The 16,593-nt window shown below is 35.9% G+C and overlaps 1 protein-coding gene across 1 annotated transcript in view; it reads right to left on the bottom strand.

Moving 5' to 3' along the window:
• Window positions 1-16,593, bottom strand: part of CC2D2B (coiled-coil and C2 domain containing 2B) — a 92,158-nt gene that overhangs the window by 58,572 nt on the left and 16,993 nt on the right. Inside the window, exons 10-15 of the mRNA XM_068961676.1 lie at window positions 13,563-13,660; window positions 8,356-8,496; window positions 7,028-7,133; window positions 6,715-6,833; window positions 4,149-4,326; window positions 1,417-1,567 (exon numbers count right to left, since the gene is read on the bottom strand). Coding sequence (XP_068817777.1) covers window positions 1,417-1,567; window positions 4,149-4,326; window positions 6,715-6,833; window positions 7,028-7,133; window positions 8,356-8,496; window positions 13,563-13,660 — 793 coding nt within the window. The remainder of the gene's footprint in view (window positions 1-1,416; window positions 1,568-4,148; window positions 4,327-6,714; window positions 6,834-7,027; window positions 7,134-8,355; window positions 8,497-13,562; window positions 13,661-16,593) is intronic.

The raw sequence follows: 16,593 nt of genomic DNA, 5'->3' as shown, positions 1-16,593 counted from the left end.
TTCTTGAAACTTCTGCCAAGCACTTAGTGCATCCTAAATTTTTCTAAGTCATTTCTCCTGGGTCTCCACAACCTGCTTCTCTGCTTCATCTGGACTTTATCTAAGCAGACTACACCCCTCCCTCATTTTCTCTACTTTCCTTGCTCCTTTGCCTGCTTATTTCCTTCTCTCTCCTCCTTGCTCACTCATTCATACTCCCTTTCTTTTCACCAGATGGACACAGCAATTACAACACTGCAAGGAAGGCGAGACAGAAGGGAACCGTGGGAGAAGAGCAATGACAGCATTCTGGCAGACATGCTAACTTAAACTGCAGGAGGAGGAAAATCAATTGAAAGACAGTAAAAAAAAAGTCCCTTCTTCTTTCCTCTCTCTCTTATCTCTTCTGTTCTCTCTCCTCTTCCTTCCTCCCCTTTTCAGTTCAAAGATGAATCAACACGTCCTGGAACATCTTCAGGCTTTACTAAAGGTCAGACCATCTGGTGGGCTTCCCTGGTGGCTCAGCTGATAAACAATCCACCTGCTATGCGGGAGACCCGGGTTCGATCCCTGTAGAATGGAATGGCAACCCACTCCAATTCTCTGGCCTGGAGAATTCCATGGATTGTATAGTCCATGGGGTTGCAAAGAGTCGGACATGACTGAGAGACTTTCACTTCACTTCAAAGGTGTGGAGCTCACATTATACAAAGCACAGTGCTCTTGTCCCAGATGCCCTAGGAAAAGCAAAGGAGCTTGTCCCAAAGTTCAGATTTCCCAAAGATTTGATTCAAGTCAAAGTTTTAAAAATTGCTTTACGCTCTGGAAGAACTTAATTAGTTTTAACCTAACACGGTAAATACAGGATTCCTTTTTAATGTTTAATAGTGGTAAAGGTCACATAATGTAAAATGTACTATTTTAAAAACATTTAACTGTACATTGGGCTTCCCTGGTGGCTCAGAGGTTAAAGCGTTTACCCGCAATGCGGGAGACCCGGGTTCGATCCCTGGGTCGGGAAGATCCCCTAGAGAAGGAAATAGCAACCCACTCCAGTATTCTTGCCTGGGAAATCCCATGGACGCAGAAGCCTGGTGCCCTACAGTCCACGGGGTCGCAAAGAGTTGGACACGACTGAGCGACTTCACTTCACTAACTGTACATTTCAGTGGCACTAAGTACATTCACACTGCTGTGCAATTCTCACCATCTCCCGAATTTTTCACCTTCCTAAACTGAATCTCTGTCCCCATTGAACACTAAATCCTCATTCTCCCTTCCCACCCCATAACCCACCACCTCCAGCCCCTGGCATCTACCAACATATTTTGTGACTCTATGAATAGGATTCTTTATTCATATGAATGACCCAGGGTCATTTAGGATATAGAACTCATGAAGGAAATAGGAAGGAAGACATATTTTTAATAAACTTACTGCTTCCCACTTCTCCATATGCAGGTATGACCAGCTTATCAGAGCTAAATTCTAGACACTCCAAAATAGTTTTGCTTTTCAACTCTGTGCTGTTAGGTAAGGGTAAATATAGTTTTGCCAATAAGCACGTCCTTTTACTTATTTCATAAACCTAAATGTAAAAGAAATGATTGAAAACTCACTGAAAGTACAAAATAGAAAAAAACTAAAACAAAGATCATCACTAACATAATTCTTTTAAAAATACTAGAATGTAAAATAGGTATTTCTCTAGAGCCTTTGATCCACATGATAAAATTAGGTAATCTTATGTGTTTAAAAGTATAGTGACTTTCACTGGTTTCAAAGAAAATCAATTGAATAAAAGGATTAGAAATATAATTCTGGGAATTCAGTACATATAACACAATACCCAAAGAAGTTACTTTTGTGTAGCACTTTAAAAGTCCTTTATCTTATTTAAACCTGATAAAAATTACAGGAAATGGCCATTACTCTTCCCATTTTATAAATGAAGAAATGAAATCTCTATATGAAACTCCATTAATTTTTATTAAAAGTGATAGAAACTCAGGTTGAATTGCCTAAGAAAAAGGGAGAGTTGTTGGCTCATGGAGTCCAAGGACAGATTAAATAAGCTATGTAGCAGGGAAAGGAGGAAAAGTCCTAGAAGAAGGAATAAGGGAGGCGCTGAGTATGCTGTTCTACAGACATCTACTGATTAGGTCTTATGATTCTGTACGCTGTGTTTTCTACTAGAATTCCATCACTGCCATAACTACAAACCCAAATTTTTTCAATAGGAAAATCTTATTTTGACTTATACTCTGTTATCAGTGTCTCGGGAAACAGTGATATGTGCTCTAAACAAAAGAAAATCAAGGAGGGTAAATGCCCCTTAAAAGATACAAAAGAATGTACCAACCAAAAGGACAGTAGATAACCAAGAAGACAGAGAGAAACACAGACAAAGAGACAAGTATTTTTCTGGTCATCTAAATGCTGTTCCTATAAGAGTGAATTTAAGCCAACACACTGGTCCCTTTGCCAAAGGCATCGCTAATACAGAAAGGTTTGCAGCGGTTATAGCTAATTATAGCTAATGGATTTTAAGTATTTACATCTCTGAAAAAACTTTCTTATTGTAAATTAGTAAACTGGCTAACTAAAAAGAGACAATGAACTGACAAATATATTCAAATGTTCAGTTGGCATTCTGATTTTACACATCAATCTTGCAGACTTGTTTAGGGTATGTCCATGCATTCTCATGGAACTGTCAAATTCACTTTGGAGGCCAGATCCTGGACAGCAGCAGATGTAAAGGTCGAGAATGACACCTGGAATCTCCCAGGAGACGACCTGTCCCCAGTGGCAGCTATCAAGACCTGTGTAGTTGAGATGATGTGTCGAGAATGAAAACAGGCATTATAAGTGGAGAAACTGAAATATTAAAAAAGTCTAAGTAGGGCATTGCAAAAATATATGGGAAAAGAATCAAAGAAGAAGTTCAGTTCAGTTTGGCTGAAGTGAAGAAGGAGTTAAGAAAAATAATAATAAAATTAGAAATGTAGGTTTGTATGTGTTCATCAAGGGCATATAGATTTATTTAGCTATTCATCCAGCTGTTAATGGTGTGAATTGTCCCTTGATAGATTCATTTCTTTCTCTGCCTCTTAGTTTGTTAGGATAATGTACTAATTGATGACGACGAAGGATTCAAAATCTACACTTACCTATTTTGGGAGAGGGGGCGATTTTAAACTTCAAGAAGTTAGATTATGATATCACAATTTATTTTAGGTACAATAGTAGGAAAGTGTAGTCAGTATATTTTCAAAATAAAAATTTCAACAATGTACACCCATGGCTGATTCATGTCAATGTATGGCGAAAACCACTACAATACTGTAAAGTAATTAGCCTCCAATTAAAATTAATTAATTTAAAAAATTTCAACAGAGGTACATTTAAAAATGATAGTAACTTAATAGCACAGATGAATAAAATAAACACAGCTTTTGATCAAGGATAGCACAAAGTTATTTTAGGCATTGAAAAATAACTGCTTTAGATTTGTAATAATAATCTCCCCATGTCTCAGACTCCACTCCATACTCATATAACACAAATCTTTACTCCTCCTAACTTTTCTTTCAGGTTTAGGTTCAAGTTTAACTCTTCCATTAGCCATCAAGACTTGTTGTCTAGACTCCATTACTGTTTCTAATTTGTCTTCATTATCATATTTTCTTCTTTTAGTGCCGGGATTCTTATGATGGGGTCTTTGGGAAGGGATCAGGGGTCTGCTACATGTGTGTTTCTTCATCAGATTCTTTAAAAAAATTTTTTTAAAGATGAACAAATATATCAAAAGACTGAAATCACCAAGCCAAGGTTGGGGCAATTTGAAGAAATTATTCAACACTAACAATTGCTATACTACTCATAGTTTAAACAACCTTCTTTCACCTCTTCCACCTCACTAATAAATGAGTAATGCTGCATGTCTAGGGTTGGCAAGAATTATAGCAGGAAAGAAGTATTTAGAACAACTGCAAATCAAATAATTTTGTACTTAAAGCATAAAAAACTACTGATGAATTTTAAGTATATTATTTATAAATATTAATATCTTAATATAAAAAACTTACTTATAATAGTAACTGACAAGAAATTTTTAATTATGTATTGTATAAAATAATATACAAAATTAAATGACAATGGCGTACCTCCAAGCAAATTGTTTCAGGCCAATATATTAACTGAATATTGAAAATTTGCTGAAACATGACTTTAAAATCAAACTGTAGAGGAGATACTGAAGTGCAAGAAACCTGTTTATCGTTGTATAAGATTTTCATAAAATATTTAAGCTTTTGAATTTTGGCTCTCCTCTTTTGTTCGTACCTAAAAATTAAATAAACCTTTAAGAGACCCTTGAAAAGCAAACCAGATTTAAAATATTATTCTTTTCAAAATATACCTCAATATATTAAAATATGGTAATTTTAGAGGACAAATGCTATTTTTAAGCCCAATAACATTTGCCTATCCTTTATCTACAGATAAGAAATTTCGCCTATCAAGAAATTTCCTTAAAAAGATGTTAACTCAAAAACAGAAAAAGAACTAAAATTAAAGTACCATAAATCATTCAACTATTTATTTTACTAAATTAGAACTTAAAGAGATTATAACACACCCATTATAAGATGTTTTATGAGAGGAAAAAACTGAGGGACTTAGGAATGGGGGTGAGGGAGCTTGCATCAAGAATTCAAAAATATTTTCAAACTTTTAAAACACACACACACACACACACATTATGTTCTCAATAACCTCAAGCAGGTGACTCTAAGACAACAGCCTTGCTGTGTCCTCTTAAAGATCTTTGTGAATCTCTTTAGGCTTTAGGTTATATATTCTTTTTCTCTAGGACATTGTTTCTCTGAACCCAAAGATCAGAGGCCAGCCAGAAAGGTTAACTTCTTGGGGCTACTATGACAACACTTGTTGGGGAAAAAATGGATCCATTCAATAATATGAACTTCTAAGGCATCCATTCATTCATTCTCTCAACCAACACTTACTGACTATCTTCTCAGATACAAGTCAATTGACCTAATGATAGTTAAGATTTGACCTTGATTTTCAGAAGGTAAAAGACTAGCTGGAAGATAAGCCATAGGCTGAAACATAAAATTCCCTTCTGTTCTCCACCCTGATCATCCAGCATAGCTGCCCATCTTCTCTATAATCTTCTCAAAGGGGTATGGGACAAAAGATTACTTATTCTTCCTATCTCCCTGGTGGTCTTTTTTTACCTTCCTCCCAATTACCTTTAAAGAAATATTAATAGTTTCATAAAATATGTCCCTTACGTTGCCCTCTGAAAGTAGTTTAAATAATGAGCTTATCTACTGATTATGAGAATCTGTTGATTCGGGATTATATTCATCTTCACCAAATCTTGCCTTTTTGCACCTGTAAACTCTTTTTTAATGTTCCCTTAATCCATGTACTCCTTTTATCTCTCTCTTTGACATAAGCATATTATTCTTTTCTAAAGACTCAATTCTTACTCAACTGGACATTTTCAGTGGATAATGACAGCAATGCCTCATGACAGCAATAGCTGTGAAAAGATATAAAGCATTTAATTTCCTTTTGCCTTGACTTCCTCTAAGTTTTAGCTTAGCCTTTCCAGCCCAAATATCTTCTTCCTTCTTTTTCTCCTCTTTATTTCCAACTTCCATTTTATGGCTGTCCTCTTATCCTTATTTAGACGGTCCCTCGATGGACGTGGGTCCGAGTGAACTCCGGGAATTGGTGATGGACAGGGTGGCCTGGCGTGCTGTGATTCATGGGGTCACAAAGAGTTGGACACGACTGAGCGACTGAACTGAACTTTGTGGGCATCTTACACAAGAAATTATCTTGGGCCCCTTCTTGGAAGTAGGTGCAGAACAAATAAAACATTGCTTCACTGCTCTACTTCTCTAGTCAGAAAGAAGGTAATGATCATTTTGCCTTTGTGTTTGCCACTCTTTATGTTCATTTAAAAGTTTAACCACTTATTCATTCATTTAATGAGCATGAATATTTATTGGACACCCAGTATCTTCCAACACTGCACTAAATGGGTGCATATTCACAGTACTCAAAGATGAGCTGGTACCAAATGTTTCATGGGACAGAGGTTGGAAAGTAGTACCTAGTTCAGGGCTCTAAGTTGCTACATCCTCTTTAAGGGAGATGAGATCCAACGGCTTAGAGATGGGAGAAATGGGGATCAGCATGATATCTGTTATGCATGGATTTCCTAGGAGTAGAAAGAAAACCTTAAAGGTCAAGGAAGAAGTCACAAGTGGGAAAGAAAGAAGCTTGTATTGTCCAAGTAAAAAAATTTTCCAGAGGGTCCTTTCTAATCAGAACATTTTCTATGAAAGCCAGGAGATCCTTCAACAAGCAAGGATGACCATATAATCACAGTGGCTTTATAGTCCACCTATTTACACCTGAACAAAAATTACTACCATAGCAAAATAAAAACCAATCATCACACCAAACTGGTTTATGTCCCACCTCAGTCATAAACTAGAAGCTCAATACCCATCTCTAAAATGAGGATAATATCATACATAGAACTATGGTAGCAATTTAAAGTGCAAATTTATTTTTTAAACCCAGCAATCAGGAAATCTAACATTATTAAAGAAACAATACAGTAACCAGATAACATATAATGAAGAAAAACAATCTGAAAATGCTTAAAATAATTTTGAAGATGCTTACAGTGAACATCTAGATAAGTTTGTTAATTCTTCTGTGAAAGAAAGTTGTGGTATCATGGTAATTGGATTTACTATTTCAATATCCGTTTCTTCAAATTCTGAAGCTAAACATGAGAAGCTCTAGAAACAGAAAAATAAATAATTTATAATGTAAGTTCACTGTTTAGGACAATTATTCTTAAAATTAAAGTTTTTATGTGTCATTTGTTGGGTAACTATTATAAATATCAAGATTTCCTATTCTATCACTATTCTATTAAACAAATATTATAACCAGCTAGGATGAGTTGAATGTTATTTTGCAGTGTGAATACCTCCGGTTCCTTCCTGTTCTTAAATGCTTTTCCTTCAGTTTTCTTCTCAGTCCCAGACATTTTTGACAATTCTTGTTTTTGTTCATCACATTTATTCATTTTTAACCTAATTAATGAAAAATAGATTTAAAGCAGAAATATGGAATTATTTGAGTTGTTAGAGATCTTGCCAATACACTACACACATACATCCCAATTTCTTACATTAAATAACTTTACATCCCAAGGAATTTATCAGTATGATACACATACATATATATGCATATAAATATAAAATTTCATAAGCTTGTGCTCAGTTTTCACAGATTTCTCCCTACTTATTAAATACTACCAGGGAAGCCCAGTTAATTTACTGTTAGTATTTTTACACCCTTTCTAAGGATATTAAGAAACCTCTCTGATGAGAATAAGGAACCAATGGGGATGGAAGATATAAATGTAAGGGCATAACCCATGCTTCCTCTCATTTTTTTTAACTTAAATTTTTGGCCACAACAGGTAGCATGTAGGATCTTAGTTCCTCAACCAGGGATTGAACTCACACCCCTTGCATGGTTAAGCGTGGAGTCTTAACCCCTGGACCACCAAGCAAGTGGCAGTCCAAGTGGCCCAAGCAAGTCCCTCTCATATTTCTTGAGCTGTGAACATGAGCATGTGTAAGGGCAAGACACTATAGCAACAGTAAGTGGTAAATCAGTTATACTCCTGGGGGTTTATGCGTAAACAGTAAGGATTTCATGACATTACCACCAGTACAGTGACTGCCGCCGCCACCAGCACCACTGACGACGACTACTACTGTACTATTATTTCTCCAACCATTACCACCACCATCACTAACAACTACTGCAACTACTACTATTACTACTAGCTACCTCAAACACTGTACTTAACAAGTACATGCCAGGCAATGTTCTAAGTACTGTACACACATTAACGCACTTAATCCTCACGGCAACCCTAGAAGTAGGGATTACTATTATTCCTCTTCCATTAGTAGTCCAGCAAAACCCCAGGTATCTGGAACACTTTCAGATGGCAGGCGTTTACGCTTTTCAGTACAAAGTTTAGTCTTTAAATTTTAATCTTTAAACAGGAGATTCTTTGATATTATATGCTCTGTTGGGGATGGAAAATGGTGCAGTTGCTCTGGAAAACAGTTGTCTTAAAACCGTAACTACTGTTTATATATTCAAGACACAAATTCTTTGTTGACTACATCAAGCAGTTGACTGACTTCTGGATTTTTTCCCAGTTTCCGTTAATTCCCAGTGATTAGTGGGCAGCTCCTCAGGAGCCCTATAAGAACAAACAGAGCAGCCACTCACCTCTGAAACTGTAACTTTACTGAAGTGCTTGTAAACCCTTGTCGCTGTCGAAGGGATTTTATCTGTTTCCAAGTCTGTAATATACTGTGTAGTAGGGAAAAGTCCTTTTCCTTTTCTAACTCATAGAGTTGTTTTGTATCACTACAACAATAATGTTAGATTAAAAATACACTAGTGAACTGGGCATATACCCAGAGAAAACTAGAATTCAAAAAGACACATGCACCCCAATGTTCACTGCGGTACTATTTACGATAGCCAGGACATGGAAACAGCCTAAATCTATCAACAGAGGAATGGATAAAGCAGACGTGGTACACATATACAATGGAGTATTACTGTCACAAAAGGAGTGAAATTGGGTCATCTGTAGAGACATGGATGGACTGAGAGACAAAACAAGTCTCACACAGGAACACATATATTAATATATGGAATTTGAAAAAAAATGGTATAGGCAATCTATTTACACACCAGAAATAGAGATACAGGTGTAAAGAACAAACATATGGATACCAAAGGGGAAAGGAGGGTGGGTGGGATGAATTGGGATATTGGAATTGACATACACACACTATTGATACTGTGTATAAAATAGGTAACAAGAAACTACTGCATAGCACAGGAAAATCTACTCAGTGCTCTGCAGTGAAGGAAATCCAAGAGAGGGGAGATATATATAGATATATATAGATATATATATATCTATATATACGTATATATATATATGAGATTCACTTTGCTGTACAGTAGAAACTAACACAACATTGTAAAGCAACCAAACTCCAATAAAAATGAAAAAAATAAAAAACCACCATGTTAGTGGATTAGAGCTACAAGTCATCACAAACGGCTTCAAACAATTTATTGCACTAACTCTTCTGGGCTCCCCACCTCATTTTTTTTTTTTTTTCATTTCACTCACATCTTCATATAGAGAATGAAATACCATTTAGAGATTTATGCATCTTTAAGATTTTTCACTATTCAAAAGTACTCTACTAAAATCCACGTATTTTCAGGTTTTCTTGACATTCTGTAGTATATTTATCATACTTTTTTCAGATTAACAATCAGAACTACTGCTTCAAATTTAGAAGTACTTTACCTGATGGGGTAGTGAGCATACTACTTGAGTATCAAAGTAATATAATCCAGTCTATATAAAAAATGGATTGGTTAACCCATTTAGATATATTTAGGTTTAACTTCACCATTTTCTTTTGTGGTTTCTCCTTGTCTCATGTTTCTCTGTTCCGTTTTCTCTCTCTTTTTTTTTGCCTTCTTTTGGGTCGGTTGAGTATTTTTATTATCTCATTTTCCTCTTGATTTGGAAACTATATCTTTTTATTCTCTTTCTTTAGAGGTTATAAGTTAAAATTTAAGTCCTTGATTTACTAAAGTCTTAATCGCCAACGCAAATATCTTTAATTACTCTTACCCTTCTCCATTCTTTACTCCATTCTAAAAATTTTATATTTTAACTGTTTTTTAATTGAAGTATAGTTGATTTATAATATTGTGCCAACCTCTGCTGTACTGCAAAGTAACTCAGTTTTACACATATATACATTCTTTTTAAAATATTCTTTCCCAATATGGTTTATCCCAAGAAATTGTATTCAGTTCCCTGTACTATGAAGTAAGACTTTATTGTTTATCCATTCTAAATGCAATGGTTTGCATCTACCAACCCCGAATTTCCAGCCCCTTCCTCTCCTTCCCCACTTGGCAACCACAAGTCTGATCACTACGTCTGTGAGTTTGCTTGTTTTGTGGATAGGTTCATTTTAGATTCCATATAGAAGTGATATCATATGGTATTTGTTTTTCTCTTTCTGACTTACTTCACTCAGTATGACAATCTAGTTTCATCCATGAAACTGCAAATGCCATCATTTTTAATGGCTGAGTAGTATTCCATTGTATATATGGACCACATCCTTCCTTATCCACGCATCTGTCAATGGACATTTATTATAGGTTATTTCCATGTTTCGGCTACTGTGAATAGTTCTACTATGAACAGAGGGGTGCATGCATCTTTTTGAATTATAGCTTTACCCAGGTATACGCCTAGAAGTGGGATTGCTGGATCATGTGGTAATTCTATTTTTAGTTTTCTGAGGAACCTCCATCCTGTTTTCCATAGTGGATACACCAACATACATTTCCACCAACAGGGTAGGAGGATTCCCTTTTTCCGCACTCTCCCCACCGTTTGTTACTTGTAGACTTTTTAATGATGGCTACTTTGACTGGTATGAGGTGGTACCTCATTGCAGTTTCAATTTTCATTTCTCTAATAATTAGTGATGTTGAGTATTTTTCATGGGCCTACAGGCCATCTATACACTTTCTTTGGAGAAATTTCTATTTAGGTCTTCTGCCCATTTTTTGATTGGGTTGTTTGGTTTTTTGTTATTGAATTGTACAGGCTATTTATATGTTTTGGAGATTAAGCCCTTGTCAGTCACACCATTGGCAAATACTTTCTCTCATTCCATAAATTGTGTTTCGGGGGTTTTTTGGTTTTGTTTTTGTCTGTTTCCTTTGCTGTACAAAAGTCTGTAGTTTGATTAGGGCCTATTTGTTTACTTTGGTTTTTTATTTCTATTTGCCTTGGGAGACAGAGCTAAGAAAACATTGGTACAATTTATGTCAGAGAATGTTTTGTCTATGCTCTCTTCTAGGAGTTTTATGGAAGTCTAAGCCATTTTGTGAACTCTCTAATTTTATGCCCTGTAAAACATCATTACATGACTGCTCACTAAGACTTAGCCACATATTTACCACTCTTTTTGCTCCTTAGTCTTTCCTTACTTCCTCAGTGTTCTTGATGTCAGTAAGTGTTTTTGGCTTTAAGTTTTAGTTAATCTTATCAGTTCAGTTCAGTTCAGCCGCTGAGGCGTGTCTGACTCTTTGCAACCCCACGAATCGCAGCACGCCAGGCCTCCCTGTCCATCACCAACCCCCGGAGTTCACTCAGACTCACGTCCATCGAGTCGGTGATACCATCCAGCCATCTCATCCTCTGTCGTCCCCTTTTCCTCCTGCCCCTAATCCCTCCCAGCATCAGAGTCTTTTCCAATGAGTCAACTCTTCGCATGACGTGGCCAAAGTACTGGAGTTTCAGCTTATAAACAACAGTAATTTACTGTTTTGTATATACTGCTGGTTTCTATTCATTCATTCAACTACTATTTACAGAGATAGTTCACTATATGCCAGTACTTGCACAAGGCATATGTCAACTTCCTCAAGTAACAATGTTTATACTGAACAAGTAACAACGTTTATACTGAACTAGGCTATTCTTGGAGAAGGCAGTGGCACCCCACTCCAGTACTCTTGCCTGGAAAATCCCATGGACAGAGGAGCCTGGTAGGCTGCAGTCCATGGGGTCACTAAGATTTGGACACGACTGAGCAACTTCACTTTCACTTTTCACTTTCATGCATTGGAAAAGGAAATGGCAACCCACTCCAATGTTCTTGCCTGGAGAATTCCAGGGATGGGGGAGTCTGGTGGGCTGCCGTCTATGGGGTCGCACAGAGTCGGACACGACTGAAGCGACTTAGCAGCAGCAGCAGCAGGCTATTCTAGGAAACCCAATTATTTAACTTGCCTCCAGTGGTTAAGAATTTGTAGAGCCATTTTAGGTCAATGGGCAGGGAGTCAGAGAAATTCTTTAACTATCAAATCACTCAGAGTTGTCATATCTTTGTGCAAGTTTAACTTTCTACCCAATAAGTACCTCCCAGAGAGTTTTCCTGCTTTTGGAGATGCCTAGGCACATAATTATGTATTGTCTTTAAATTATTTTTCCAATTATTTTATACTTTCCTAATTTCTCTTCCTAACTAGTCTATTAGCTAATGATTCCCAAATTGTAGACCATTTTTAAAAATAAGGGTCCTTAACTCTACATACTCACTGAGTATTGCTTTTAGATTAAATTGGTAATATATCTTGTACATATGTGTATGCAGACTAGTTCTCAAACATACAAACACTTGAGATAAACATGATTCAAGTCAATTGAAAGGTATCAGTAAGTTTGTAATAGTTTTTAATCAACATATATTTTTTAAATAAATAGATCGTATTAATAAAACCACAACTACTTTCATGTGATACTTCTATTAAATATTTTTACCCAAAAATGTTACCAAAAGTTGGAACCATTTATTTAACTGCCTAAAGACTAGGAATCTTCAGCAGTCTCACTCCTGGGTATATACCAGGAAACAGGAAATCTCTAATTGGAAAAGATATATGCACCCAATGTTCATAGCAGCAGTACCTACAACAGCCAGAAGATGGAAACAAGCCCCAAGGGTTCAACAGATGATTGGTTTAAGATGTATATATCCCCTCACACACACAAATATGCAATATTACTCAGCCATAAAAAAGAATGAAATATTATAACTTGCAACAACATACGGACCTACAGGGACTTCCCAGGTGGCGCTAGTGGTAAAGAACCTGCCTGCCAGTGCAGGAGGAAATAAGAAATGCGGGTTTGATCCCTGGGTCAGGAAGATTTCCTTGAAGAAGGGCATAACAACCCACTCTAGTATTCTTGCCTAGAGAATCCCATGAACAGAGGAGCCTAGTGGCTACAGTCCACAGGGTTGCAAAAAATCAGACACGACTGAAGCGACTTAGCAAGCACACATACGTGGACCTAGAGAGTATTTTACTTAGTGAAGCGAGTCAAAAGAGTAAACAAATACTATATAACATCACATATATGTGGAATCTAAAACATAATACAAATGAATCTGTATATAGAACAGAAACAAACTCAGAGGCATAGAAAAGAAACTTAAGGTTACCAAAGGGGAAAGGAGGGAAGGAGGAACAAATTAGAAGTGTTGGATTAACCCAAACTATTACCCATAAAATAGATAAGCAACAAAGACTTACTGCTTAGCACAGGGAGTTATATTTGATAAATCTTATAATGGCAAATATTTGATAAAACTTATAATGGAATATAATCAGAAAATTACAACTGAATCACTCTGCTGTATGCCTGAAACTAACAAAAAATTGCAAATCAGCTATATTTCAATTTTTTAAATAGTAAGGATATTGTTAGTTTCTCATTTTACATCTTCCACAGCATAGTACAATACTTTGTTTAAACAAGCTCCTTAATAAATGCTTGATGAATACAAGAATGTCCTAAAACCTACCTTATCTGCCAATAATAATCCTGCAAAGATTCTCTGGTCAGCTGGCTTATTTCCAAATTTTCATTTGCTAATCTGGTAGCATCTGTCAGTGCTTTAAGCTAAAACGAAAGAGCTTTTTTGGTACACTTCATCCACCTGTTACTATCACTCCAATTCACCTGTAGGTCTAAGTATGTGCATCAGAAACACAAGTGTATACTTTTTTTGTATTACTGTCTTGTTGTCCAAAATATATTTCATAAAGGTACCTTCAGGCAGAACTGAAAAAGAGCCTCAATATTTGTCTAAGAAACAAACCTTATCCCATGCAACTTCTAGGTAGTCATTTGATCAATTAACATAAGGAAATGTCAATCAATCAAGATAGAAGATTGAACACAGGAATCTATTTTATCTTCTACCTAATATCCCATGGTTACAGAAAAGATATCTATCTGTCTTTATCCATATCCACTGCCATCATCACAACCATATCTATATAAGTATTTTATAATTATATCTACATCTATAAAAGAATAAATATATAGCAACATAGGAAAAGAAATCAGATAAAACCAACAAAATGTACTGAAGAAACTATAAAACAAAGAGAACTATTCACAGAGAATATTGACAAAGAAATAAAACCAGGGAAACTGTTCTCTACAACAGGGATAGGCAGAAAAAGCCTATCACAGTTAGGGACAGTCTGTGGGAACTCCAAGACTGGAGTCAATGGATATAAACTTCTACTGCAAGACACAAGGGAAGACCTCAACAACTGTGAAGACATGCTGAATGCCTGGATGAGGAAACCCAATTTTTTAAAGATAAAATTTCTTTCACGATATAATAGCCAGTGGTTCAGATGGTAAAGAAGCTGCCTGCAATGCAAGAGACCCAGGTTCGGTCCCTGGGTCAGAAGATCTCCTGGAGAGGGGAATGGCTACGTACTCCACTATTCTTGCCTGGAGAGTTCTACGGACAGAGAAGTCTGGTGGGCTACAGTCCATGGGATTGCAAAGAGTCGGACGTGACTGAGAGACTAACACTTTCATTTTCAAAGCAGCTGCAGTAAAAATGGTAGGGGAATCTTTAAAATAGAAGCTGACAAGCTAATTCTAATGTTCATATGGAAGATTAACTCTATAAGAACATACAAATTTTATTCTAGGAAAAAAACCAATGAGGAGATACTTGTCCTTAGAGAAGTCAGGGTTGTTCATATTGTTGAGCCATCAAATTAACCAACTACAGAACTGCCCTAACTTAGAACTTGTGATACGTAAAGTCATACCTTTTCCCTACGGTTCAAAGCAACTGAGAGAGCTCTCTGTGAATTGTAACCAAAGATATGCTAAGTAACCAAAGATATGCTAACTGATAAAAATCTAGGAAATTTAATATATGAACAACAAAACCTAAAGTCCCCAAAGAAAAAAACTGACAGATCTGACCTCATAAAATTTTAAATATTTCCAAGAGATAGGAAAAATGAAGTCAAAAGGCAAGTAACAGAATGGGATAAAAATATTTAAAACATATTCAAAAGATATACATTTTGTACATGCAATGTGTGTGTATGTACATGTGTAAATAGTTATATGTGTATATATATTTGTACATATATATATATGAAAACTCTTATAAAGATGAACAAAGCTATACAGAAAACTGGGCAAGTAATATCAACTATTGGTTAGGACTCTGGGAAGTAAGCTCTTCCTGTACTATCAGTGGAAATTCAAACTGAAAAACTTTCTTGGAAAGGCAATTTATTACTCTCTGATAAAAATTTAAACTTCATGCACCCTTACTCTTGACCAAGAACTTTCACTTCTACAAGTCTAGCCTACAGAAGTTTTCACACATGCGCTCAAATACATAGATACACGGATGTTCACTGCTTTATTACTTGTAATCATAAGAAGATGGAAATGACCTAAGAAGTAATTTATGAAGTCATTCATGACCATAAGAAGTGTCAAGAATGAGGAGTGATTGAACATATTAAAACACATGTATATTATGAGTCTATATATAATGATATGGGACAAGCTCCAAGACTTGTAATCTTAAATTACAAGTAATTTTAAAGTAATTAAATTACTTTTAAAAAGAAGTAATTTTAAAAAGCCAAGTTGCCAAATAATACATACCAGAAGATCCAATTTATCTTAAAATCTATCACAGAATATGTATATACAGAGAAACATGGAAAAGAGATCTTTAAAGCTGTAGTTTAAACCATGAGGTGAAGATTGAAGTGGGACTTTCACAGTATGAAACTTCTACACTGAATCTCTTACAGCGGGAATGAACTCCTGTGTTACTTGTGCAATTTCCCTCCTGTGTAAACTAGAGGGCACAACAGCAGAACTCTGCAAAACTGAGGATCCGTTCCACTCTTTTATACTGTCTACAACACTCCTCCATGTTCTTTAAGTGGAATTCACATTCACATAACGGGACATTTTGCAGTTTAAGAAATCCTTGGATGTCACTGAGTCTCCTACTACTTTGAACTTGGTTTGAACACACTGAGAACGAGCAGAGCCATATATTTCACACGAAGGGACTAAAAGGATGCAAAAATTATAAATCAATATTTTGGCAGAAGACCAGTGGTCACACCCTGCAACTCTTGGTCTTTTTCCCTTCCTCCTACAGTTCTCTTTCATTTTAGAAGGGCATACACATGCCCTATCAAATTTCTCTTTTTACAATTTACCAGGAAACTGGAGAAAATGTTTATGTGCATATTTATTTAAAATAAATAAATAAATGTGCACATTTTTATGTGCACATTTTAAACAACTAAATGTGCACTTTTTATGTGCACATTTAAAATAAAGCGAAGAAAAGTAAAAAACAGCTAAGAAATTACTTTTGGCTCCTAAGAATCATTAATATAATAAAAACTTTGCAAATAATGATCCCTCATTATTATTTTACACAGAAAGCCATGCTACATGAAAAACAAATGAGTTTTTATGTACAGTAACAGGTAGTATTCTAGTGAAACAAAATTGCTATTGCTAGATCAGGATTC

The sequence above is a fragment of the Capricornis sumatraensis genome, chromosome 23 (genome assembly GCF_032405125.1).
Source record: "Capricornis sumatraensis isolate serow.1 chromosome 23, serow.2, whole genome shotgun sequence".
Lineage (NCBI taxonomy): Eukaryota > Metazoa > Chordata > Mammalia > Artiodactyla > Bovidae > Capricornis > Capricornis sumatraensis.
This window is presented reverse-complemented; position numbering and strand designations above follow the sequence as displayed.